This window comes from Anomalospiza imberbis, chromosome 26 (assembly GCF_031753505.1).
Source record: "Anomalospiza imberbis isolate Cuckoo-Finch-1a 21T00152 chromosome 26, ASM3175350v1, whole genome shotgun sequence".
In the NCBI taxonomy this organism is placed as follows: Eukaryota; Metazoa; Chordata; class Aves; order Passeriformes; family Viduidae; genus Anomalospiza; species Anomalospiza imberbis.
This window is the reverse complement of record NC_089706.1, coordinates 3,431,309-3,458,876: the sequence shown is the minus strand read 5'-3', so window position 1 is coordinate 3,458,876 and position 27,568 is coordinate 3,431,309. Positions and strand designations below refer to the sequence as shown.

Here is a 27,568-nt window from a genome sequence, read left to right as displayed (position 1 = left end):
GCTCCATTTGCAGATTGGAGTTCATTGTCCAGTTACAGCTCCAGCCCATGCAGTCCCATCCTGGTTGTTTTTCTCTCTCCAGCCCACGTTGTTTGTGCTCTTGGGCCTGAGATCTGGATCATTTGTCCTTGGTCCCCAGCTGGAGAAGGAATTGTTTTGTCTCCCTGCTCTGTGCAGAGAGCTCACCATCCCATAGTATGAATCTCAGACCCACACACTAAAGCAGCACAGAACCTGAAAAATAGAAAAGCCAAAACCTGAGGCATCACTGCTGCTGGGCCTCAGCCTGGGCAGGGCAAAGACATCGCTGCCCTGGCCACCGGTGAGCCAAGGGAAACATCTGGGAATGGCCAGTATTGGGAATATCCAACATCTGGTAATTCCCACCATTGGGAATGGCCAGCACTGGGAATGGCCAACATCCAGGAATTCCCAACATCTGGGAATGGCCAATATTGGGAATGGCCAGCATTGGGAATATCCAACATCCAGGAATTCCCAACATCTGGGAATGGACAATATTGGGAATAGCTAGCATTGGGAATGGCCAACATCTGGGAATTCCCAGCATTGGGACTATCCAGCATTGGGAATGCCCAACATTGGGAATGGCCAACTTTGGGAATAGCCAATATTGGGAATATCCAATATTGGGAATAGCCAGCACTGGGAATAGCCAACATCTGAGAATTCCCAACATTGGGACTATCCAGCATTGGGAATGCCCAGCATCTGGGAATTCCTAACATTGAGAATAGCCAGTATTGGGAATGGCCAACTTTGGGAATTGCCAACATCCAGGAATTCCCAATATCTGGAAATGGACAATATTGGGAATGGCCAGCACTGGGAATGGCCAACATCTGAGAATTCCCAACATTGGGACTATCCAGCATTGGGAATGCCCAGCATCTGGGAATTCCCAATATTGAGAATAGCCAGTATTGGGAATGGCCAACTTTGGGAATATCCAACATCTGGGAATGCCCAACACGTGCAGAGCCCCGGCTGCACCTCAGCCTGCCCAGGGGACACCCAGCCAGGCTCCTGGCACACTCTGGTGCCACCATGCTCCCCGGGACGGACACGAGCGCAGGGCAGCGCCGGGAAGAGAAATTTAATGTCACATTTCCTCAGAACTGGGAAAAACTGGGAGAACCAATTCCAGAGGGAGAGCAGCAGCAGGGAAAACGAGCCTGCTCCCTTCACCGGCACCCTCTGTGCTCTAAATCACCGACCGTGTATTTCCTGGTAGAATACAGTGGCTTGTTTTTAATTTTGAACTGTTTTAATGAGCTGTGCCCCGTCCTCCCTCAACACCCCGTGGAGGGGGGAGAGAAGGCCCCGTGGGCTCGGACCACATCCCCTGAGCGGCCGGCGGGGACTGAGGTGCGGCGGGGCCGGTTCGGGTCCCTTCGGGGCCGTTCCGGACCATTCGGGGTCGTTTGAGGCTGGTTCGGGCAGTTCAGGGTCCTTCGGGACCATTCGGAGCCGGTTCGGGGCCCGTTCGGAGCCGGTTCGGGGCCATTCGAGGCTGGTTCGGGTGGGTTCGGCACCATTCGAGGCCGGTTCAGGGCCGGTTCGGGGCTGTTCGGGGCCGGTTCGGGACCATTTGAGGCCAGTTGGGAGCCGGTTCGGGCCATTTGAGGCCGGTTGGGAGCCGGTTCGGGCCATTTGAGGCCGGTTTGGCACCGGTTCGGGCCATTCGAGGCCGGTTTAGAGCCGGTTTAAGGCCATTCGAGGCCGGTTCGGCGCCGGTTCAAGGCCATTTGAGGCCGGTTCGGAGCCGGTTCAAGGCCATTCGAGGTCGGTTCGGGGCCGGTTCGGGCCATTCGAGGCCGGTTCGGAGCCGGTTCAAGGCCATTCGAGGCCGGTTCGGGCCATTCGAGGCCGGTTCGGAGCCGGTTCAAGGCCATTCGAGGCCGGTTCGGAGCCGGTTCAAGGCCATTCGAGGCCGGTTCAAGGCCATTCGAGGCCGGTTCGGCGCCGGTTCAAGGCCATTCGAGGCCGGTTCGGGGCCGGTTCGGGCCATTCGAGGCCGGTTCAAGGCCATTCGAGGCCGGTTCGGAGCCGGTTCAAGGCCATTCGAGGCCGGTTCGGAGCCGGTTCGGGCCATTCGAGGTCGGTTCGGAGCCGGTTCAAGGCCATTCGAGGCCGGTTCGGGGCCGGTTCGGGCCATTCGAGGCCGGTTCGGGCCCGGGCCCGCGCACATGGCCCGGCCCGGGCACCGGGACCGCGCGTCCCGCCCGCGCCCCAGGCCCCGCCCCCAGCCACGCCCCGCGCTCGCAGCGCGCCCTCCCATTGGCCCGGGGGCCTCTCTGCGCCGCGCTCCGATTGGCCGCCTCCCGCGAGCTCCGCGGGCCCGTGGGCGGAAGCGGCGCTACGGCGGCCGCGGAGGGTCCCCGCGCGCGCGCGCCCCCGGCCGTGTGGAACGCGGCCGCCCCGCGCTGCCCGCCCGGCTCCGCCCGCCCGCCCGGGATGCGGCCCCGGCGGCCGGGCCGGGCATGAGGGACGGCGGGGGGGCCGCGCCCAGCACCGGCACCCGACGGCACCCGGGCACCGGCGGGGCTCCTCCTCGGTGAGCGGGGGCGGAGGGCCGGGGGGGAGCGGCGGGCCGGGCTGCGGGGTGCGGGCGGTGGCCCCTGCGCTGCCCCGGCCGGAGCCGGGGCTGGGGGGGAGCCTGCGGTCGGTTTGGGTGCAGGGTTGAGCGGCTTGGTTCAGTCCCGGGGGTGCCTGGTGGGATCCTGGAGGTTTTGGGGTTCAGGAATTGTTGGGTTTTTTTTTTTTTTTTTTTTTTTTTGTGGGTCTAGGGGTTGTTTGGAATTAGAGGTTGCTTGGTGGGATCCTGGAGATTTAGGGGTCCAGACGTTGTTTGGTGGGATCCTGGAGATTTTTGGGTCCAGGAACTGGTTTTTTGGGTCCAGGGGTTGTTTGGAGTCAGAGATTGAAATCCTGGAGATTTCGGGATCCAGGGGTTGGCTGGTGAGATCCTGGAGATTTCGGGATCCAGGGGTTTGGATTTGGGATCCAGGGGTTGGGATGTGGGATCCTAAAGATTTTGGGATCCAGGGCTTGGGATGTGGGATCCTAAAGATTTTGGGACCCAGGGGTTGGGATGTGAGATCCTAAAGATTTTGGGACCCAGGGGTTGGCTGGTGAGATCCCGGAGATTTTGGGACCAGGGGTTGGCTGGTGAGATCCTGGAGATTTTGGGATCCAGGGGTTGGCTGGGGAGATCCTGGAGATTTTGGGACCCAGGGGTTGGGATGTGGGATCCTGGAGATTTCGGGATCCAGGGGTTTGGATGTGGGATCCTGGAGATTTTGGGATCCAGGGGTTGGCTTGTGAGATCCTGGAGATTTTGGGATCCAGGGGTTGGCTGGTGAGATCCTGGAGATTTTGGGATCCAGGGGTTGGCTGGGGAGATCCTGGAGATTTTGGGACCCAGGGGTTGGGATGTGGGATCCTAAAGATTTTGGGATCCAGGGGTTGGGATGTGGGATCCTAAAGATTTTGGGACCCAGGGGTTGGCTGGTGAGATCCTGGAGATTTTGGGACCCAGGGGTTGGGATGTGGGATCCTGGAGATTTTGGGATCCAGGGGTTGGCTGGTGAGATCCTGGAGATTTTGGGATCCAGGGGTTGGGATGTGGGATCCTGGAGATTTTGGGACCCAGGGGTTGGCTGGTGAGATCCTGGAGATTTTGGGATCCAGGGGTTGGGATGTGGGATCCTGGAGATTTTGGGACCCAGGGGTTGGCTGGTGAGATCCCGGAGATTTTGGGACCCAGGGGTTGGGATGTGGGATCCTGGAGATTTCGGGATCCAGGGGTTTGAATGTGGGATCCTGGAGATTTTGGGACCCAGGGGTTGGGATGTGGGATCCTGGAGATTTCGGGATCCAGGGGTTGGGATGTGGGATCCTGGAGATTTCGGGATCCAGGGGTTGGCTGGTGAGATCATGGAGATTTTGGGATCCAGGGGTTGGCTGGTGAGATCCTGGAGATTTTGGGATCCAGGGGCTGGCTGGTGAGATCCTGGAGATTTTGGGATCCAGGGGTTGGCTGGTGAGATCCTGGAGATTTTGGGATCCAGGGGTTGGCTGGTGGGATGCAGGACGTTTTTTAGGTGCAGGAATTGTTTGTTTGGGTCTAGGAGAGGTTTGGATCCAGGGATTGCTGGGTGCAATCCTGGAGTTTGTTTGGGTCCAGGGCTTGCTTGGTGAGATCCAGGAAATTTTTGGGGTCCAGAAATTGGCTCTTTGGATCCAGGGGTTCCTTGGTGGGATGCAGGGAATCTTTGGGTGCAGCAGATTTTAGGGTGCACGGCTTTGCAGGCTGAGCCCAGGCGTTGTTTGGATCCAGGGTTTGGTTATTTGGCTCCAAGGGCTGCTGGGTTTTTGTTGGTTTGTTGTTTTTTTTTTTTTTTGTTTTTTTTTAATTCTTCACCACTGTTATTTTTTTTTTCATCCTCCCGCACTCCCCTGTCTGAACTGGGTGGATTCCTGCCCACATCAATAGGGGAGGCAGAGGAGAAAGTATGCAAATCCTGCAAATCCTGCTTTTTATTTGGTGTTCTCTCGTACACACACACACACATCCCATACCTGTATTCCACCTCCAGCACCCTCCCTTCCTCTCCATCCCCAAAAATCCCCAGCAGGGCTGGACAACATCCAGAGCTGTGCTCGATTTTTAAGTGCTGAATTCATATTTTGGCTGGATTTTTAAGGAGCAGCTCCTGAGCAAGGCAGGGGTTTGCTTTGGGGGCTCCGGCCGTTATTAGGATTTCTCTCCTCGTCCCATTCCCACCTGGCCCATCCCGCTGCCTGACACGGGGATTTCGCCTGGGCTGTTTATTTTTAGGGTCTCTGTGCCTGTTTGCAGGGAATAGTTGTTCCATTGCCATGGCAACGGGGCTGAGTGTACCATAAACATTGTTCCAGGGGAGCTTTTCCAGCTTAAATCACATTTCCTTTTCACCATCCAGAAGGAATTTTAACCTGGGATTTTTTATTTTTTTTTTTGGGGGGAGTGGGGAGTTATTCCTGCTCTGAACTGGGGATGATTTTCCTTCCAGCAGAGGGACTGTGCCTGTGCAAGCCAATTTAATCTGCTGTTGGTAAACACTCGACCCAGATGAGGAGGAAGTGAGTGTAATCTCCTTAGGAGCTTCCAGGAAATCAAGAGTTTTTATGGAACAATCCCAGCAGGGTCACAAACCCATCAAAGGCCTTTTGGTTTTGAAGTTTTCCATCCCCTCTGCGTGTCCTAAACCTTCCCTCTCATATTCTAAAGAAAAGAAAAGAAAAAAAAAAAAAAAAAAAGAGTTAGGAAAGGAATAATGCTGATCCAAAGGTGGAAAATCAGGGAAATTGGGTCTGTCCATCATCAGGGGTGGGATGTCAGGCAGGGGTGGAGGAGCAGAGGGGTTGCAGCAGCTGCAGGAATTACACAGAGTGGGGAACATGAAAAGTCAGGTGTGGTCGTCAAAACCGTATTTGATAACAAAAGGGAGCCCCTTTGTGTCATGGTTAAAATATCCCCAGAAAGCTGCTTGGCTCATCTGCTTCCAGCCTGAGTCTGCAGCCCTGAGTCCCATGGAAATCCTGATGTCATTGTTGTCCTTCATGGTTTGTTCCTGATCCTGGCTAAATCAGAAAGGCAGGCAAGGCCAGAAAACACTGAGGAAAAACTGGAAAATACAAAGAAAAATTTCTTTCTCAGGGCTTAGAAACTGAAACAGTTGGTCCCTAACCCCCCCTAATATTTGATAAAACACGTTAATTTCATCTCAAGGGGCTCAATTTTTGAGCCAGGGAGACAGAATTTATTGCAACATTTGTTTTGAGTTAAAAAAGAAAATAGGCTTGGAGTGGGATTAGGCAATGAAAACTCTGGAGCAGCTCTTATCATGAGGACATCCTTCAGCATTTCCTTCCAAGGAACTTCCTGCCTTGATAACCACGGCTTCTCCTTCACAACAATCTGATTTTCCTGCCTGGATTGGGAACAACGGTGCAGGGAATGCCAGAGGCAAGGGGAAAACAAGAATTTCTTGGAGTTTGGGGTGCTTTTTCCTTATTTTTCCTTGATTTTTGTTGTTTGTTAGAGATGGTTTGATTGGATTACTACTTGGAAAGCTGCCAGGGGTTGGAATTTTTTGAGGGAGTGTAGAATTCTACATCTCTAGTTGGAATTCTTTGTTTAATTCCTTTATTTTACACATTTAAGAGGCTTTTACCTGGCATTGCACCTGAGTGTGCTCTGGAAAAGGACTCAAATCCTGCTGTACTTCCCACCACATCAGGGTATGGAGTTTTGGACAATAGGTTTGTGGATTTTTTGGCTTTTTTTTTTTTTTTGACAGCAGGCTCTTCCTAAAATTAATTCAAATTTATAAAAATCCTAAAAGTACCGGTTCAGGTGAGTCACAGCCCCAGGAACTGGAAAAGCTTTTAGGAAAGGTTTATTAGGAATAAAATTAAACTGGTTTTATTTTGATATCCATTTTAATTGGACACGTCCTCAGCCGTGTCACTATAATAAAAGGCATGGGGCAGCCATTTATTTATTCATTTATTTAATTGAACAAAGAAGTGGGGGAAAATCCTGCTCGGGCTTTGAGGTTTGCACTGTGGCCTTGGGCCTGTGACCTCCAAAAATTCTCCTTCACCCAACTCTGTTTGTTTTCCTGGAGCAGCCACCAAGGCCTTGTGTCCGCAGCAATGTTGCACAACAGAGCAGGAATTATTGGCTGCAGAATTCCTCCTGCTCGCACGCCGTGCCCGTCCCAAAGTGCTAAAAATCCCTGGGAATGGCTTTGGGAAGTGTGCTGCAATCACAGCAAGCTCTGCTCTCCTGGGTTTTCCTGGGTTTTCCTGGGTTTTCCTGGGTTTATTTCCTGGATTTTCCTGGAATTTCAGCCTTGATTTGCTCACCTGCACTATGAGCTTCCCCAGACCTGTTGCTGCCTTTATTCCAATTTTTATTTTGGGGCTCGGAGTCGCTTCTGTGTCTCCCTGCCTTCCCCCTGCTCCCAAGGCCCTTTTTGGGGCTGTCCCTTCGGTGTGACACTGGGGACAGCTGTCACCGTGCCAGCTCAGCTGTGCTGGGGATGGTTTTGCTGTGTGCCTGGGACATCCTTCCTTTCCTCTGGGCCTTTCTTCCTGTCTGGGGGCCTGACAAGGCTTTTTATTCAGCCCATCTGCAGAAGTCATCAGGCTGCAGATGCTTTACCAGAGGCTGCTGCAACAAATGGAGGTGAAAGATTATTGGGGATTATTTGGTGTTGAGTCAAAGCACAGGAAATCTGCCAGAAGACCTCGAAGGAGGGGGTTAGGACGGGCCTAACCCCCCTAAATCCTGCCTTAAATCCCTTCCCAGGGCGTGCAGAGGGAGTACAGAGGGTGAATATTTGGATTTATTGTACCACTTCCTAAACTCCTCTGTGATTGCACCCTCCCATTCCCAGGAAAAGCCGAGCCTCCAGGCCCTGTAATCCCACGGAGGGCAAGAGACAAATCCCAAATCCTGGCTTTTCAGGATAAACTCCTGCAGAGGCCGGGCCTCCAGCAGAGCTGCAGCAGCAGGAGAGGCTCAGGTTTTTTGGGAGCTCCGTGCCAAACGCTGGCAGCTCCTGCTGAACTCCCAGGGTCACCCGTAGGCGTCGGAGAAGATCTCAAGACAATAATAGTGCTCTATTTTAGCTCCCTCATTACAAAGCAGAGCTGCCCTCTGCCTCTAGCATCTATTTTTTCCTCCTGCTCACATGGTGCAGGAAGGGAAAGGCTCTCAGGCTCATTCCCTTTTCGCTTTTCCTTTCTCCACGGGCTCTTAGGAGGGAAAAGAGCCTTCACCCAAGGATGTTTTGCAGCGGTGTGTTTGTAATTATTGGTGTGCTCATCCTGGAGGAAAAGCAGTTGGGCTTAGGAGGGTTTTTGTGCTGCTGGAGAGCTGTGAGAGGAGGAGAGTGGGGCCTTTTGAGGAAATTTTAAAAGTTGAAATGCTGTTTGCAAACTGAAAGAACATTTCACCCTCGGTCATGTGGGGCAGGGGAGTCTTGAGCCCCCTTTCATCCCTGTTGGTGCCAAGGGAAAGGCTCAGGAAAGGCAGCAGCTGCCTCCTGCCCCGGGTGCTGGAGAAGGAAAAACCTTTTTCCCACATTTGGTGGTGCTCAGCTCACCTGTGCTGGTTTTAATTTTACATCTTTTGTGATGGATTTTTTTTATATTCTGCTTTTTCCTGGAGAAATGAGGTTTTTTAATGTATTTTTCTACTTTGGTACTGAAGTTAAATGAGACACAACATTGTCTCCTGATACACATTGGACTTTCCCAGGTAACAGCTCTCTCCTGGACTCTGAAGGGGCAAAATCCACCTGTGATCCCATTGCTTTGCCCAAGGTTGTTTTCTGGCCTTCCCTTTGGATAGAACCTCCAGAAAAACTCCACATTCCCCATTTCTTTGAAGTTTCCATGAGGTTCCACTGTGGGATCTCCACCATTCCCTGGAGATGAATGCAGTAAATATTTAAGAATGAAGAATATTCATTCTGTTTTATGCAGTAAAACCCATCCATGAACAATTCCAGAATACTCTCTGCTCCTGTTGTGTGACAGCCAGGGGAATCAGTGAGGCCTCTCCACCCTTTTAATGTTTCTTGGACAAGACTTTTCCAAGCTGGGGATGTGCCATGTGTCCTCTGAGTGATGGACAGAATCGTGACACGCCTGAAGCTGCAAATGCCAGAAACATCAGGAGGAACTTGATCAAAACTGCACTCCAGTACAGTCTGTAACTCTGCCCCTGGCTGAGGATCCTTCCAGCTGGAAAATGCAGGATTTGAGCAGCGTGAACTCTTAACTTTGGTAAACGCTCCTCAGAACGACTTAGCTCATCTCTGGGAAAGGTGGCTTTTTTTTTTTTTGGTCTGTTTTTTAATATCTAGTATTTTCCATCATTTTGGCCACTCTTTGTGTGCTGTTTGACAGAACTTTGTGCTGCTCTGTGCATCTCCAGCTGGATTCCGGACGAGCTGTGACCTGGGCAGCAACACTTGGCTTGGGTCAGCTTGGAATTAACAGCAAGGTGGAACTTCCTCAAGGGAAGCATCCTCATGAAATAACACCAGTTCAATTCTGGGATGAAAGCTGCGTGGATTTTTAGCAGGAGGGGTGGGGGAGAAAAACAAAAAAAAAAAAGCCCTTGCCACTGTGAAATCCTGTTGCTAATCTGATTTCCACGTTGCATCAGTTTGGTGCAGTGCTCCCAGAGTGCTGGAGATAAACGCAGCGTGGGAATAATCACTCAGCTTCGTTTGCCTGCTCTCTCTTAGCACATCTCAGTGCTCCTGACAGCTCTGCTGGGTGGCAGAACCAAGTCCTCGTGCTCTCCACGCCACCACGTGTGGCTGCATCATCCCCGTGGATAACGAGGCACGGCCCCGGCGTTCCCAGTCTGGGATGTTGCGGGCAAATGGCAACACCATGGTGGTCCTGGAAGGGTTTTAAGGGGTTTGCCTGGTCCCTAAATCCTGTATGGACCAGCTGGCACAGCACAGAGCAGTGTGGGAAGAGTCTGGAAGCACAGCCTGCAGTTTCTTCGAGTGCCGAGCAATTAATTTGGGCAAGCAGGGAGTTGTACGTGTGCAGTAATTAACAGGGAAAGCACCTCGGGCCAGCCTAACAAGGAGGTGTGGGTGTCCTTCACTTTGAGATTGTTCCACGTAATTGCAGCAATTTACCTGCCTGGATCAATGTCACATCAGCCTGTGTGCCATGAGGCAGGGATTCTGCACAAGGGCTGAAATGCCACGGGCTGTGCCCAAAAAGATGCCATGCCCCGGGGCACCTCGTTTTCCCCCAGAGCCCTGTGTGAACTGTCAGCTCTAATCCTGTCCCAGGGCTCCCTGAGTGCTCAGCCTCTCTCCTGGACACAGTTCCCTTCCTTATATAGGGCTGGATAAGTGCTGGGCACTAATGAGATTGGAATAAAAGGCTTTGGGAGCAAAGATGAGCTGGCAGGGCGGGCTGGATCTCAGGCTGAGCCCTGTGTACACAGGCACATCAACCAACAGCAGCCTGGCTCCTGCTCCCTGAGGCTGGGCTTGATGCCTTTGCTTTGGAGCTTGGGATTAGTGTTTGAATATCAAACTCACCCAGATGGAACCCCTAGACCTCCTTTATTTAGGGGGAAAAATATAGTGGTTATGTATATCCAGTGTTATTCACTATCCCAGAGCATTTTTTCTTCTGTTTTTATTTCCCAGGAAAAAGTTTAAGCTGTGTTAATTAAACAGTTCTGGACTAAGAATCTATAGGAGTTGCTGAATTAATATTTTGCCTGGTTTCATTCACACTGTATCTTATCCAGAATGAAGAGTGTTCTGCTTAAAAATATTTGTGGAAATACCTCTTTGGTGTAGGTAGAAATGGTCGAGGTGAAATGTTATCTGCCTGGTCTGTCCTTGATGAATTTATGCATCAACAACTTTATAGCAGGAATCAACTGGCAAATATCAGTCTTAGAAAGTCCCAGCCTAAATCATTGACGTGGGTAAGACATGGCAGGAATTAAGAGCTGAGTAAATGTAGTGTTTGGAATAGTTTAAATTTAGTTTTTTGTTTACTCTCATTAAAAAAAACAGGGGTGATACCTGGAAAAGAAAGATTTGAAGGGAGATTGGGGTGATTGAGAGGCTGGAATGAAAACTGAGGGGAAATGGAGTCGTTTTGGCTCTGGCATCTTCTTGGAGCTTTGCAGTTCCTGGCTGTGCTGTGTTCCCTCCAAGGTGGGAGCAGGAAGGGAGGAGGTGAGGGGGTGGTTTGATCCCTACCTGGGTGTACCTGAGCTCTTTCTCACAAAGCAGCACAAGCTGGAGTGGGTGAACATGGAACAACTTGGAAACATTTTTTTTGGGGCTAGTGACTCACTGCAACTTACCCAAAGTGACCTGATTTAGTTAAATGAGGCTAAATATAACCCATGTGAAAAGTACTGACATGTGGGAGGAGACGCCAGAGTTGGCACTCAGCCCCTCAGTTCTGCAGGGAACATCTTTCACGACTGGTGACTAATAATTTTTTTACTCTTGCTGGCTTTGGAAATAACAATCCCTGCTCCATTTTCCCCCCACCCCCCTTTGTAGGGAGAGAGGAGGGAAATGCTCCGGGCTTAACCTGCCTTTGTGAATTGCAGCTCTCTGCTATGGACAGTGCCATCACCCTGTGGCAGTTCCTCCTCCAGCTGCTCCAAGAGCCCCAGAACAAGAACATCATCTGCTGGACCTCCAACGACGGGGAATTCAAGCTGCTGCAGGCAGAGGAGGTGGCCAGGCTCTGGGGGATCCGCAAGAACAAGCCCAGCATGAACTATGATAAACTCAGCCGGGCGCTGCGCTACTACTACGTGAAGGTAGGCTGGAAATCCTGCTCCAGTCCTTATCCCTCTTAGCTGAGGAGCTTTGTTTCCTCCTCCTCCAGGGGAGGGGTGGCACTGCTGTGTCTCTGCCAGGTTGAAGGAGGTTGGGCTGCTTTGTTTAAAGGTGTTGGGTTGGTTTTTTTTATTTTGTTTATCGTTGCGCTGTTTCCTCCTCGCTGGTTGTTTTGGGAGGTTCTGGTGGCTTGGTGTCTTTGCTAATACAAATTTGCCTTTGGATCTTAATCCCCCTTCCAAAAATACACACCCTTTCAAGGGTTAAAATCCAGGTAAAGCACTGGGAGAGGATGATGATGGAGCACGTGAATATTGCACCACCTTCAGATCTTCTTGCAGCTTTCTCTTTACCTTTATTTCTTTCAAAAGAAACATTCTTCAGCCTTAAGTATTTTTATTTTCTCTGTGTATTCAGAATGTCACCTTCAGTTTGACCACTGTTTTCAGCCCAGCAGAGTAAGAAGCTTTTGTTTATCCAACATCTTCGAGTCTCACCTTTGTTTCCCTTTATCCCACGGCTGCTGGTGTGTGAGTGGAGCAGATAAAAATAACCCCCAGTTTCTGAGGAGCCTCAGCCTGGAGCAGGTGGGAGGGTGCTGGTGTTCATTACTGGGTGCCACAAATCTGCCTGGGTACTGAGAGATCTCAGCAACAATCAGGGAATGATAAATAAGGATAATTCCAAGTCCAAAGTGTGTGTGGCATTTCGCTGAGGAGCAAAACAAGTTTGACAGATGCTGTTCTGTGGTATTGAAATAACTGATTAGCCTGCATTCTGCTGACGAGTTCAGCTGCTTATTTTCCTTTATTATCATCTTATTAAGAATAAAGGTGGTTTGATTTGAAGTGCAAGCTCTCAGTTCTGCAGTCCTGGAGAAAACCTTTAGCAAGTTCTTCTTATAAATTACCAGTAGTATACCCAGCTGAGTGATCCTTGATGGGGCTAATGGGCATTTTTTGATGTTAAACAGGATTTCTTGGCAGTTTTTAGGCTGTTTTTAGTAAGTTTCATGTCAGGTTAAGCTCACCTGTTGCAGTGTTTTGTCTGCCAGCTCTGGAACACGCAGGGTGTTTTTAAAACAGGAAAAGAAGAAACATTCTTTTTTTTTTTTTTTGGCTGAAAGATTACAGACTTTAATTCCTCTGCCTATTTTAGGCAGTGTTTGTAGGAAGAAAATTAATCTGAAGAAAGGTCTAAATATACTTTGTCTTCTTCCCCCCAGAATATCATTAAGAAGGTGAATGGGAAGAAGTTTGTGTACAAATTCGTGTCGTACCCAGAGATCCTGAACATGGATCCCCTCGTGGTGGGCCGGATCGAGGGGGACCCCGAAATGCCTGGCTTTGGGGAGGTGACCAGCGCCCCCAAGGACGTGGAAAACTGTGGGAAGGAGAAATCCCAGTCCTGTGCCAAGTCCTCCAGCCGCAACGACTACATCCACTCAGGCCTGTACTCCTCCTTCACCCTCAACTCCCTCAACTCCTCCAGCGTGAAGCTCTTCAGGTCCATCAAGATCGAGAACCCGGCCGAGAAGCTGACGGAGAAGAAACCTCAGGACCCCACTCCCTCTGTCATCAAGTTTGTCACCATGCCCTCCAAAAAGCCTCCCTCAGCCCCCCTGGTCTCCACCACTTCGGTGGTGGCTGTCACCTCCACGGCTTCTGCCACCCCCACCGTGTCCTCCTCGCTTCCCCTGGGCTCTGAGGAGACTCTGCAGACCCTGGAGACGCTCGTCCTGCCCAAGCTGACCGTCCCCGAAGCTCCTCCAGCACCTTTGCCAAACTTGAGCACCAGCTTCACCCCGACCCCCCCCCATGCCCTCAGTTTCTCCCACCCTCCAGGTGCCCTCCACGCCCCCCTCGCCGCCCCTGAGCTCCAACCCTGACCTGGACATTGACACGGACATCGAATCTGTGGCTTCCCAGCAGCTGGAGCAGGCCCAGAGCCTCCAGCACCAATCCCCAGAGCCCAAAGAGCAGCAGGATTCAGCTGGGCTGGAGAAGGAATTTGCCAATCACCTCTCCAGATCAAAAAAACCCAAAGGGCTGGAGTTGGCTCCCACTCTGGTCATCACAGGCAGCGATCCGAGTCCTCTGGGCATCCTGAGTCCTTCTCTGCCAACTGCTTCTCTTACTCCAGCACTTTTCTCTCAGGTGACCAAATTCCCTTCAATTCCCTTCAATTCCCTTCAATTCCCTTCAATTCCCTTCAATTCCCTTCAATTCCCTTCCTGGTTTATTTATTTTTTTTTAACCTAACAATAGTGATGATGTTATGCTCGAAAACAGCAAGTGGAAAATGAATAGTTCATTGTACGCAGAGATTTGAAACTCAGGATGTCACTCCCTGGTTGGTTTTTTTTTTTTTTAATCAAACACAAGTTTGGTGTTAACTCACCCCAAAGCGTGCCCAGGTGCTGGGCATGCACACAGGGCTTGCATGTGGAGGCAAAACCCAAACCAGCTCCAGCAGGATTTTTTAAACCTTGCCAGGGGGATACTGAATTATTCCTAAACCCTGCCCCTAAATCCTTCAGCTGGGCCTGAAAATCCTTCATTATTCCTAAACCCTGCCCCTAAATCCTTCAGATGGGCCTGAAAATCCTTCAAAAGCAGACCCACAGAGGTGTCTGCTGAGCTTTTTTTTTACTCACTTAGTAGCATTTAGTTAAAGCCAAAGTCTTGTGAGCGAGCAGCAATAAGAGCAGCTGCTTAATTTGGTTGTTATCTTTGTGTGGGAAAGGAAAGCTTTCATGTCTCATGGAAAACTTGGAAGAGAAGTGAATCCAGCAGGGCTGTTAAATCATTCTGTATCTCTGCAATCTCTCCCCTGCAATAAATTGGAATTAGAATGAAACCATGGGGGAGCTGCTGGTTGAAAACTGAAATGGCTGAAGACAAGGGAAAGGAAAAAAACCAAACTCCAAGTGGAGTTGTTCTTTAGGCTCCCTGGGAAGTGCTTGGCTGGTGAACCTGGGATATTCAGGAGCTGGATGGAAACTCCTGTTGTTGCTGCTGGCATTGTCGGTGGCACCAGGAGTAGCCCTGTGCCCGTTGTTTTTTTTTTTTTTTTTTTCTTTTTAAATCCAGAATCCCGCTTTTCCAGAGTGCTGGATTGGAGGAGGAGCTGCTCTGCTGTGGCTTCCAGCAGGATTTGGGGAAAGAAGGGTTGGATTGCTCAGCCAGAGGAGAGAGGGAGAGCTGGATGGGGCTGACAGGGAGGAGGAGCAGGAGGAAGGAGGGAATGGGAGTTCCTGGCAGCTGAGGGGGTGTTGTGGCTGGAATTCCAGGGAAAGGATGGAATTTCCCTGTTGGAATTCCATGGGAAGGGCTGGAATTTCCCTGGTGGAATTCTGTGAGGAAGGCTGGAATTCCAGGGGGAAGGCTGAAATTTCCTTGCTGAAATTCTGTGGGGAAGGCTGAAATTCCGTGGGGAAGGCTGGAATTCCATGGGAAGGGCTGGGATTCCAGGGGAAAGGCTGGAATTTCCCTGCTGAAATTCTGTGGGAAAGGCTGGAATTTCCCTGATGGAGTTTCATGGGGAAAGGCTGGAATTCTGTGGGAAAGGCTGGAATTCCACGGGAAGGGCTGGATTTCCATGGGAAAGGCTGGAATTTCCCTGCTGGAATTCTGTGGGAAGGGCTGGGATTCCACGGGAAAGGCTGGAATTTCATGGGAAAGGCTGAATTTCCAGGGGAAGGCTGGAATTCCAAGGGAAGGGCTGGAATTCCATGGGAAGGGCTGGGATTCCAGGGGAAAGGCTGGAATTTCCCTGCTGGAATTCTGTGGGAAAGGCTGGGATTCCAGGGGAAAGGTTGGAATTTCCCTGCTGGAATTCTGTGGGAAAGGCTGGGATTCCATGGGGGAAGTCTGGAGTTCCATGGGGAAAAGGCTGGAATTCCGTGGGAAAGGCTGGAATTTCCCTGATGGATTTCCATGGGAAAGGTTGGATTTCCATGGGAAAGGCTGGATTTCCATGGGTAAGGCTGGAATTTCCCTGATGGATTTCCATGGGAAAGGTTTGATTTCCATGGGAAAGGCTGGATTTCCAGGGGAAGGGCTGGGATTTCCCTGATGGATTTCCATGGGAAAGGCTGGATTTCCAGGGGAAAGGCTGGATTTCCAGGGGAAAGGCTGGAATTTCCCTGCTGGAATTCCATGGGAAAGGCTGGATTTCCAGGGGAAGGGCTGGGATTTCCCTGATGGATTTCCATGGGAAAGGTTGGATTTCCATGGGAAAGGCTGGATTTCCAGGGGAAGGGCTGGGATTTCCTTGATGGATTTCCATGGGAAAGGTTGGATTTCCATGGGAAAGGCTGGATTTCCAGGGGAAGGGCTGGGATTTCCCTGATGGATTTCCATGGGAAAGGTTGCATTTCCATGGGAAAGGCTGGATTTCCAGGGGAAGGGCTGGAATTTCCCTGATGGATTTCCATGGGAAAGGTTGGATTTCCATGGGAAAGGCTGGATTTCCATGGGTAAGGCTGGAATTTCCCTGATGGATTTCCATGGGAAAGGTTGGATTTCCATGGGAAAGGCTGGATTTCCAGGGGAAGGGCTGGGATTTCCTTGATGGATTTCCATGGGAAAGGCTGGATTTCCATGGGAAAGGCTGGATTTCCAGGGGAAAGGCTGGAATTTCCCTGCTGGAATTCCATGGGAAAGGCTGGATTTCCATGGGAAAGGCTGGAATTTCCCTGCTGGAATTCCATGGGAAAGGCTGGATTTCCAGGGGAAGGGCTGGAATTTCCCTGATGGATTTCCATGGGAAAGGTTGGATTTCCATGGGAAAGGCTGGATTTCCAGGGGAAGGGCTGGAATTTCCCTGATGGATTTCCATGGGAAAGGTTGCATTTCCATGGGAAAGGCTGGATTTCCAGGGGAAGGGCTGGGATTTCCTTGATGGATTTCCATGGGAAAGGTTGGATTTCCATGGGAAAGGCTGGATTTCCAGGGGAAGGGCTGGAATTTCCCTGATGGATTTCCATGGGAAAGGTTGGATTTCCATGGGAAAGGCTGGATTTCCATGGGAAAGGCTGGAATTTCCCTGATGGATTTCCATGGGAAAGGTTGGATTTCCATGGGAAAGGCTGGATTTCCAGGGGAAGGGCTGGGATTTCCTTGATGGATTTCCATGGGAAAGGTTGGATTTCCATGGGAAAGGCTGGATTTCCAGGGGAAGGGCTGGAATTTCCCTGATGGATTTCCATGGGAAAGGTTGGATTTCCATGGGAAAGGCTGGATTTCCATGGGTAAGGCTGGAATTTCCCTGATGGATTTCCATGGGAAAGGTTGGATTTCCATGGGAAAGGCTGGATTTCCAGGGGAAGGGCTGGGATTTCCTTGATGGATTTCCATGGGAAAGGCTGGATTTCCATGGGAAAGGCTGGATTTCCAGGGGAAAGGCTGGAATTTCCCTGCTGGAATTCCATGGGAAAGGCTGGATTTCCATGGGAAAGGCTGGAATTTCCCTGCTGGAATTCCATGGGAAAGGCTGGATTTCCAGGGGAAGGGCTGGAATTTCCCTGATGGATTTCCATGGGAAAGGTTGCATTTCCATGGGAAAGGCTGGATTTCCAGGGGAAGGGCTGGAATTTCCTTGATGGATTTCCATGGGAAAGGTTGGATTTCCATGGGAAAGGCTGGATTTCCAGGGGAAGGGCTGGGATTTCCCTGATGGATTTCCCTGGGAAAGGTTGCATTTCCATGGGAAAGGCTGGATTTCCAGGGGAAGGGCTGGGATTTCCTTGATGGATTTCCATGGGAAAGGTTGGATTTCCATGGGAAAGGCTGGATTTCCAGGGGAAGGGCTGGGATTTCCTTGATGGATTTCCATGGGAAAGGTTGGATTTCCATGGGAAAGGCTGGATTTCCAGGGGAAGGGCTGGAATTTCCCTGATGGATTTCCATGGGAAAGGTTGGATTTCCAGGGGAAGGGCTGGAATTTCCCTGATGGATTTCCATGGGAAAGGTTGGAATTCCGTGGGAAAGGCTGGATTTCCATGGGAAAGGCTGGAATTTCCATGATGGATTTCCATGGAAAAGGTTGGAATTCTGTGGGAAAGGCTGGATTTCCAGGGGAAGGGCTGGGATTTCCTTGATGGATTTCCATGGGAAAGGTTGCATTTCCTTGGGAAAGGCTGGAATTCCGTGGGAAAGGCTCTCACAGGTGGTTTTCCTGCCTTTTCAGACTCCCATCCTGCTGACTCCCAGCCCTCTGCTCTCCAGCATCCACTTCTGGAGCACCCTGAGCCCCGTGGCTCCTCTCAGCCCTGCCAGGTTGCAAGGTGCTAACACCCTCTTCCAGGTGAGTGCCAGGCTCCTTTCTCCAGGGATTTCCTTTCCCTTCCCAACTGGGATCACTTATTCCCAATATTTGCAGCGGAAATAAAACAGGAGTTGTTGGTTCCTACCCTCTTCTGGGAGCTTTTGAGGGTGCTAATTTTAGTTTTTTACCTGTTTTTTTTTTTCCAGGATATTGTAAATGTTGGTGTTTCAGGGATGGTTGGAATTTACTGCAGCGCAGACTGCTTTAGAGAGAGATTACTTTTCTTTTTTAGGTCCGATCTTCCTGTAAAAATTTCCTCCCCGTAACTTTTTTTTTGGTTGGGGTTTTCTTGAATTTTGAGATTTTCCACTCTATTGGTTGTTCCAATCATTCCTGATGAAAAAATATTAATTAATCTTACAACTAATGAGGACAAAGAGTGTGTGTTTGATCTCTGTGATTATGTGTGTCACAGTTTTTGATGATTTTTATGGAAGAAATCCATAAAATTCCTCCCTGTGAGGCTGGCACAGTTTCTCAGAGAAGCTGTGGCTGCTCCTGGATCCCTGGAAGTGTCCAAGGCCGGGGTTTTTTTTACTGTATGGGAAAAAAATCCACTATATTTAAGAAAAAACCCCTCCTTTAGTTGTAAATCTCATGTTTTTCCCTCACACTTCCATGCTGGCATTGGAATTACCACTCTGGCACTGGAATTACCACATTTGCTGCCTGAATTTGCTGAGGCAAAGGCTAGAATTTAACTAATTTAATTAAATTTTCATTCCATTCCATTGAAATGAAAGAATTTAATGAAATCTTCTGGGCTGGGATCTGTCATCTCCATGGAGATGAAGGAAGTTCCTCATCTGTGCCATGAGGATAGGGAATAAACAAGGAGGGCTGAAATGGCACCGGATATTTCAGCCTGGAAACAGCTGATCATTAACTGAGGGGCAATTTAGACCCTGTTTTCCTCACAACCTGGATTAAAGTCACATTTTAATGAGGATATGGGGCAGTGCTCAGCTCGGGGGTCACTGTGACACCGCTTGGCATTAAAAAATAAACTAAAAGCGAGAAGCCAAGAGCATCCTTGAAATCTGGGCTGGTTTTTCTTTGTTTTGTTGTTGCATTTGGGGTTTTTTTGCCCTTTTTTTGTGCACAGATACTGGAGGAGCAGGGAACTGAAGTGGGATTTTTGATGATTCTTGTTTTATCTCTTAGTTTCCATCAGTGCTGAACAGTCACGGCCCATTTACGCTGTCTGGACTGGATGGACCCTCCACCCCCGGCCCCTTTTCCCCGGATCTCCAGAAGACATAGCACATGGAATTCCTGCAAAAGGACACCCTGGCCAGCAAGGCAAAGATGGGACACTTCCCTTCAACCACCTTTTTTTAAAACGAGCAGTTTGTAATTCCACAGAGATTCTCGACACTCGTAGTTGTTGCCATTCCCGAATCAAAAAAAAAAAAAAAAAAGCCTTTTTTTTGCAAAAATTCCCCCTTTTTTTGGAAGAACCCAGGTTGGGAATGTATATGCAAACGCCTTAATAGGAGCTGCAGCTCCAGTCTCTTCTCCTCATCGGTTTGGAAGGTTTTTTTCCCCGTGTCCAAAAGGAATTTTGGGTGGTGTTGCAGCAACTGAGTCTGCACTGACTGCAGCAAACAGCACCAGAGGAGGCTTTTCTCTGTGACTCTTGGAAAACAAACAAACAAACAAACAAAACCCTCTGTTCTTCTGCTTCCTGAGCTCAGCAAGGAGATCCCTGAATCCTGATGGAAGCTGGCATTCCAGGAAAAGCTTGGGAATGGGGTGTGTGCTGTCAGCGCTGCCCCGGGGGCACCAGAACTCAAAGCAGCCAGGGCTTTTCTGCTGCCCGTTGTCTCTTTTTTTTTTTTTTCCCTTTTGCAGGGAGATTTTTTTTTTTTTTTCAAGGATTTATTCCAAGTTTATATCCAGGACAATTCTGTGGAGCCCCTGGGAGAAGAGGTGGGGCTGGATTTCGGATGCTTCCCTGCCCTCCTTCCCTTCCCATGAGCGGTTGGGATCAGCTCCTTTCACTTCTCACTGAGTTTGAATGCTGGAGTCCAAACATTTCTTGTGCCAGAGCCTGGGAGCTCCCTGCTGGATCAGCAGGATGGGAGGATTTTCCCTGCAGTTTTGGGGGATTTCCCTGGGGTTTTTGGAGGATTTTCCCTGTGTTTTTTGGGGGATTTTCCCTGGGTTTTTAGGGGAGGTTGCTGCCTGACCTGCAATTCCAGAGCCCGGCAGGGTGAGTGAGAACAGCAACATGCCAGCATTAGTGTTGCTTCTCTTTCCCCCACAGTTCTGGAAAAGCTTCTCTTGGAAAGCTCCTCTTTTGCCAGCTCTTACCCCAGGTTTTGCAGTGGACCTGTTGATTTATTTTTTTTGGAGGGAGCACTGACCCCAAAGCAGGCTGAGGGGTTCCACGGGGTTCAACCTCGTGGTAAATCTGCTTTCACCTCCTTGGTGTCCTGGATTAATAATGCAGGATTGTTTTCCAGAGCCATTGGAGGTGAGATGGAATTTGTAGGTGGATTTTTACACCTCAGGAGGCCTTGTAAGAAAACTGAGGGGTGAAAAAATGAGAGCTGCTCCTCTCTCAGCCCCTCAGTCTGGGTGTGTTGGGCTGTGGGTCTGTGTCCTTCCAGTGTGGGGCATCTGATGTCAGGCAGCAACTTCTGGGTTTGAGTTGGGGTTGTCAGAAGATCTTCCCCATAAAATATTCCCAGAAAACAGATGGAGACATCTCTTTCCTTCAGCATCCTCCGAGCTGCCATGAGCAGAGGAAGATTTTCCCCTCTCCAGCACGAGGAGCTGACAGTGTTTGCTGTAAATACTGCACCTATTCCATGGATAAGTGGTGAACTCAAACTTTTCCAGAGGCTTTTTTTTCCTTCTGCCACTTTTGCAGGCTTGGAATTCCCTTTGAAGCCACAACACCCAGGACTTTTCTTTTCCTGCAGTGTTGTTCCCTTTCTATATCCTGCCATTGAGATACAGAAAAACCACTTTTGTGTGTTCCTGACGTGACACCTGGGACAGGTGGGTGGAACAGAGTCGCTTTTCTTGGGCATTGTTCACCTGCCCAGGGGAAAAGTGGGAGAAAAAAATATTCCTTTTTCAGGTGGAGAAGCAGGGAGTGAGCTCATGGAGTGACCTGTCTTCCTGTTGGCTCCTGTCAGAGGCAAAAAATGCTTCACATTTAGACATCAGCAGATGCAGGAGGAAATTCCTGCACCAGCAGCTCTTAAAATGTGCAATATTGACCTTTTGTTTTAATTTAATTTTTATTTTTGAAATGCAGAAGCGAAGCTGCAGGTGATCATGAAGAGCAGGCATCTAGAAATTTTTTCTTTTTTTTGGTTTGCATGTTTGGAGCCTGCTCTGGGAAATTTCTTGAGCTATGTATAAATAGCAGCACTTTGGTTGGTTCAGGTTGGCCAATTTTATGCCTACCAAATACGTGGACTTGTGACATTTGCAGGCTGGGATTCGAATTGAAAATTCATGAATGATGAGCACTAAAAACTTGCAATTTAATTGCTTCCCTTCCCCCTTGTTCCCCTGTGGAGAAAAGCCAAGTTTAGCTGTTGAAAATTTGTGCACTTAATTCTTTGTGAGCTTTTATGGCTTTGGGCAGAGGGTCGAGCCCAAAAAATGACATTTGTGGCCTCCTGCTCCTCTCCAAGAAGCTTCCCAAAATTGCTGTGCCACAGAGATCCAGGTTTTCCTGTGGGAATGCTGAGTTCCTGTGGAAGTGCAGCCTGGATGGGAAGATTTCCACCAGGTAAAACCCAGCAGGCAGGGAAAAAAAAAAATCTGAATGAGAAGCTCAGGAGGCAGCTGGGAAAGCTCGTGGAAAAGGGAGAGGAGGTGGGAGAGGAGCAGCTTTTGCTGCCTTTTCTCCACTGCAATTTTCAGGTCACTTAAGGGAATATTTCCTTGTGCATGTGCTGCCTCCTGGGGCACACTGACAGGGAGCTGCCAGCTTTTCCTGGGTCACATTCCTGACAGAGCCTCCCTGGGGGCTCAGTTCTGTCAGCTGCTGGTTCTTTAGGTCACTTCAGGAGCAGTTTTGTGCAGCTCCTCACAACTTGTTTTTAATTTAGCTTAGGGCAGGTGGGGTTAGAGTAGATTCTGTTTTAGTTCTGTACCGTGGTGATTTAAAAAAAAAAAAAAAAATTAAAAATGCAGCATTACAGAAGCTTTTTTTCTTAGGTTCCTGTTGCTGGAGTAGCCTTGGTTTTGTGGAATGCTTGGTAATTTTTGCATCAGTTCGTTCCTGGCTGGTTTGGGTTTATGTGGAAGGTCAAAGCGTTTGGAAGAAAAAGTATTTTGGTAGAACAAAAGAGTTTGGTAGAAGACAGACAAGAACCCAGCATCCTCCCCAGCTTCTGGAGATGGGAATAAATCCCTAAGATTCAAAAATCTGGTAGGATTTAGGGGCATGGAAGCTGAACTCGTGTCTTGCTTCTGGGAATCTCTTGGATTTTTGGTTTATTTTTCCACGGGGAGCTGCTGCTGCTGCCTGGGCCATGGCTCTGTTTGGGACCCTGGGTTTTCAGGGCTCCTGGCAGGAGCAGCCCATGCAAGCAGAAAAATGGCCCATGGTTATGGAACCCTGGGTGTTCTGTCTTCCCTGGGAAGGTGATCCTGGTAAAAAGAGGGTGATGGAAGAATTTTGGGCTTTTTTTAGCTGCAGCTTTAGGTTTAGAGCTTTGTTCCAGACCTGTCCTCAGCAGGGGATGTGATTCCTGTGCCCAGATTTTGGCACATTGGAGCTCTGTTTTGCAATAGGCCAGGAAGGGATAAAATTCCTGGAGTTGGCCAATTGCTTGTTTTCACTTGGAGCATCCCGAGGCTTCAGGATCCGTGGAATCTTTGGGATGATGGAGTGGTGTGTGAGAACAGAAGGGCTTTGGTTGGGATCATTTCCCCCTCTGACACATTTTCAAACCTCAGCTATCTCACAAATGGAATATTTTGGGGTTAGAATGTTCCTTCTGAGGGCAGTGAAGCTGCTGAGGTGCAGATCTCCCTTCTCCAGCTCCCCCCAGTCCGGGGAGCTGCATCCCTGTGGGATTCCCTGGATCCCTGTGGGATTCCCTGGAGATTCCAGCTGGGATGGAGTGGAGAGCCCTGCTTCCCTCCTGGAGCTTTCCCTCCAGCTGAGATCACAGCCTGCAGCTCTGCCCCTCTCTTGTGGGTTTATTCATTTATCATTTATTGACCTTTTTTTATTTGCTCCTGTTTTCTGGCAGTTTTTGTTGTGCTCTGCAGTTTAACCTCTCCCATTTTTAAGGCAGATTTGTTTCCACTCCATCTCTTGGTGTTGTCGGCTCTGGAAATCAACCTCAGCAGTGGGTCAGGGAATGTTGTTAAAATCCACAGGTACTTAACAACTTTTTGAGTTTTGGGTGACTATTTTTGTTTGTTTCCTTCCTCAGCTCTGTGAGGAATAAAATCTGGATCTGGGAGAGTAGAAATGGGAAAAAAAAAAAGAGACCTTTTGCCCTCTGAGGTGGTGGGGTGGTTTTGTCTTAAAAATCACAGAGTGGGGTGTTGCAAGCAGCCCCTGAGAGGAGCCCAGAATCCCTGAATATTCACTCAGGAGCTCTCCAGGTTGTTTGATGAGGCTGGTGCTGCCTAAACAGAGGCGTTTATGGCTTGATTTGGAGTTAATTAAGCAGCAATTAGCAGTGGCTGTTAAGTGTGAGTAGATCCAGGGGAGTGGGACAGGCTGGAGCTGCTGGGATCAGAGCTGGCAGAGGAAGATTTTGGAAATAAATGCAGGGACAGTTTTATGTCCCCTTTGCCTTGGGGAATGCTTATTCCCCTCTGGTTTTAGGGCTGAGAAGTTGATTTGGAGTAATAAAGCTAGGGGAAAAAAACCAAAAAAACAACAAAACAAAAAAAAAAAAAAAGGGAGAAAATTCTAGGGAAACACAGCAGTCCTGTGTGAGATCAGGGCAGCTGGAATTCATCTGGGGGTGAATCCTTCTCCAGCAGGAATTCTGGGAGGCCAGAATCCTGGGAATCAGCACACATCCAGCAGCAGCTGCTCCAGCTTCCCTGGGCTGGGCAGGGTTTTTTTGTGTCTTGGAGGGATTTAAATCAATTTAAATCCATTTTAGCCACTGCAGCACCCCCATCCAGCTGTGTGCTGTCCTGTTCACTCCTGGAGTGCACATCTGGTTTGGGAAGGTGATTTTGGCAGCTGCTCCAGCTTCCCTGGGCTGGGCAGCTTTTTGTGTCCTGGAGGGATTTAAATCAATTTAAATCCATTTTTAGCCCCTGCAGCACCCCCATCCCATCCAGCTGTGTGCCAGCATTGTCCTGCTCATTCCTGAGGCATTTTTGGGGTACAGAATTCCTCTGGGAGCAAGGGAGGGGAGAGGTGGCTCTGGCCAGAGAGAAATCCTTGGGAATGGAACCAAATCTTCCTCCGGAGCCTGATTTTAGTCAGGAGGACAAAACAGAGGAGCCAGCAGGGCAGTGCTGCCCCTTCCTGTCGGGATTCCCTGAAGGGCTCGGAGCAGAAGGGGGAAATTTTGGGTTTGGTGTCAGTAAATCCTGAACTGAGGGATTTTATTCCTGCCTTTATGCCAGGAACAAGCAGGGAGAATGTGTTCCCTGCAGGTTGTTTTTCTGTCTGACCACAGGTGGGCAGGGCCCTGTTTATCCCTGGATATTCCAAGATTTCCCTGTTGGAACAGCAAAATGTCTGCTTCCTATAAATTATTTTGGAACAAAACCACCCTAAAACTGGCAAAAAATGAATTTTGTTTCCACCTCCCAATGAAAGCAGCAGATTTTTGCTTGTGGAGCTCTTCCAGGCCCTGATGAGAAGCACGCTCAGAGCTGAAAAATTGTAATTTTTTTTTAGATTGCTCAGTGTTTAAGTCTGCCTGGAGCACACGTGAGTCATGCCTGGCAGGATATGTTCCCAAAAATCCATATAAATATCCCCATCCTCCCTCTGAGCAGATGCTGCACTCTGCAGTTGCCACTTTGAAATGTTTTGCACTCCCTTGGGAGGTTTTTTTTGGGGTTTTTTTCTTCTCTTTTAGCACTCAAACCAATCCTGCCCCAGTGTGCACTCGTGATTGCCAAAGGTTTATTTTTTGACGTCGTTGGTTGCCACATCTGAAAAAAAAAAGTGTCTTAAATGTGTTTTTGAGTAGTTTTGTGTGCATGGAACAAAAGTTTGGGCTTGATTTCAGAGATTTCTCTGCTGAGGTTGTGCTGCAGGAGGTTTTCATCTCAAAGCAGGGGTGGAACAGGAGAATCCTGACCCTTTGGAAATCAGGGATCTGAGTGGAGGCAGTGAGGAGAGGCTGGAGCTGATTCCAGAGCCCATTTCAGCAGTGCTGTACCAATAACTGGAAGCTGTTGTTGTTTATTTTAATTTTTTTTTTTTTGCTTTTCTTTCCTTTGGGGTGATTTTCCTGTGTTTTTTGGAACACAGGGAGGCTCTGGGGGTGGCCTGTGCATGGTTCCTGGGGTGTGCTGTGTGCTGGGGTGGGGGGCTCCAATATTCCAACCCCTGGCTTTGCTCTCAGCTCCTTGGGATGTGTTTTGGGGTTGTTTTTTTTTGATTTTTCCCTAGCATGTCCTAACCCCTCCAAGCTTTGAGACTAGAATTGTGTTGACTTTTTTATTTTCTGTTGTTGTTGTGCTGTTGTTCAGTTGCACAGAGTTTTTCTATGTATAAAGTATACTTTTGAAACGTTTCATTCTCTGTGAACAGGGTTGAGATTTATTCTTCGTAGCTTTGAAAAAGATCCTAAAATTCCCTTTTCCAACCTGTTTTGTAGCCTGTTGCAGTGTTACCAGATGGCCTTATGTACGTCACAGTGCTTTGTGATGGGTACAGTAGCACATTTAATGCTTCTTCCCCTCTGTTTTTAGAGCTGAGAAGTTGATTTGGAATAATAAAGCTGGGGAGGGGGGGAAGGGAAAAATTCTAGGGAAACACAGTGGTCATGTCCCCTAAAGGAGATCAGGGCAGCTGGAATTCATCTGGGGGTGAATCCTTCTCCAGCAGGAATTCTGGGAGGCCAGAATCCTGGGAATCAGCACACATCCAGCAGCAGCTGCTCCAGCTTCCCTGGGCTGGGCAGGTTTTTTTTGTGTCTTGGAGGGATTTAAATCAATTTAAATCCATTTTTAGCCACTGCAGCACCCCCATCCAGCTGTGTGCTGTCCTGTTCACTCCTGGAGTGCACATCTGGTTTGGGAAGGTGATTTTGGGGTGGGTTCCTTGCTGGAATTTTGGGTTCCTTTGGAATTTTCAGGCTGAGCTGGGTTCTTGGCAGTTTTTTTGGGAGCTGGGAGCAGATCCCTCCCTCTGGAACTCTGGGCTGGAGTTTTACCTTTCCCAGTTCTACCTTGCTGGGATTTTCAGAACAATCAGTGGGGAAAACTCCCCTGAAAGGAGCAGAAGGGGGAATGTTTCCAGTGGCTCTTTCAAGAACAGAGTGGCATTTTTCTTTTCTCTATAAATATATATATAATATATATATATATATATATATAGTACAAATTCAAGAGGCAAAGTTATGTTGTAGTGAGTGTCTGAAACTTCCTACACTGGAGACTTTTCTGGACAAGACAACTGTAAAAGTCAGCCCTGGTTCCAGCTAGGTGACCCTGCCTGGGACAGAATTGCTTCTCAGTCTAACTTTTTATTTTTAAATATTTTATTAGAGTATCTTAATGCCATTGTGTTTAAAAAATCAAAAAAAAAAAAAAAGCTGGTATGTAATGCAAGTACATAAATAGCCAAAGTTTTCAGTAATTGTTCAGTGTTACTAAATTTTGCTTTTATTTAACCTTCTGAGATAACATTTAGGAAGACCTTCAGTGTGTAAAATCAACCTGAAAATTCAAAGTATGAGCAACTGGATTAAGGCAGGGATGGAGTTGTTTGAGCACATTTCAGGTTTGAATACAATTGGGAGGCAAAGTTTTTAAGATGCAAAACTTCCTTTGCACTGTCCTGACACTTCAAAGTGACAAATGCTGCTTTGGCAGTGGCTCTTTGGGAATTGTTATTCAAACGTCATGAAGGTCTTTCCTGAGAAATCAGGTGACTTTTTTCTATTGCTTCAATTTTTGTGCAAAAAAAAAAAAAAAAACCAAGAAAATGAAAATAAAAAATCAATGTATTGCAATCTTTTTTTAAAAAATGGGGTGGGAATAGTTAAAGAAAACTATTTTATGTAAGAACTGACAGAGGGATTTTGCTTTGTATAATGCAAGCTGGCTTTAAAAAAAGCATTGTAGCAAATTATTCAAGTCAATCATATGTTAATAGTTATGTGCAACCAGACATGCAAAACAATTGTATTTTTTTAAATAAATATTTTTAACAAAGTTTCTGCTCATTTGACTGGTTTTTTTTTGGGGTTTTTTTACTTTCAGTAGAGAAAATAGAAAGTTACAGCTGCAGGGGATGTGATAAGGAGGGAGTTCATCAGACCTTGAGGTAAATTGTATTTTAAAGTGTTTTGCCAAATCAGGTGCCATTCTGGTGAAAATTTCCTTAAAACAGGATTTTTTTCCCCTCTAAGTAGCCAAAATGGAGATTGAAATTGCCAAACCCGAGGAATGTGATGGTGGATTTTAATTGAGAAGAGACTGAGCTCTGTTTAACCAAATCTGCCAGGCCAGAATGAGAGATGATTTCAAAGCTGCCAGCCCTGCTGTGACACAAACTGAGGAGATTCCTTCCCAAATTTTGGTGCTTGTTTCCTCCCAGCAGGGCCCAGAGATGCTCTCGTGCTGGGAGGGGCTCAAGGAAGGACAGATTGAGGGTTTATTTTGCTGTAAATGGG

At 48.6% G+C, this 27,568-nt stretch overlaps 1 protein-coding gene across 1 annotated transcript; it reads left to right on the top strand.

Annotated features, from left to right (window-relative positions):
- Window positions 1–2,458: 2,458 nt before the first annotated feature.
- On the top strand, window positions 2,459–21,918 carry ELK4 (ETS transcription factor ELK4). Its single transcript, XM_068173012.1, is given in 6 exon segments — window positions 2,459–2,578; window positions 11,198–11,413; window positions 12,658–13,242; window positions 13,244–13,588; window positions 17,625–17,741; window positions 18,927–21,918. Coding segments are annotated over 5 exon segments (1,353 nt in total). The 5' UTR covers window positions 2,459–2,578; window positions 11,198–11,206; the 3' UTR covers window positions 19,026–21,918.
- Window positions 21,919–27,568: the final 5,650 nt, after the last annotated feature.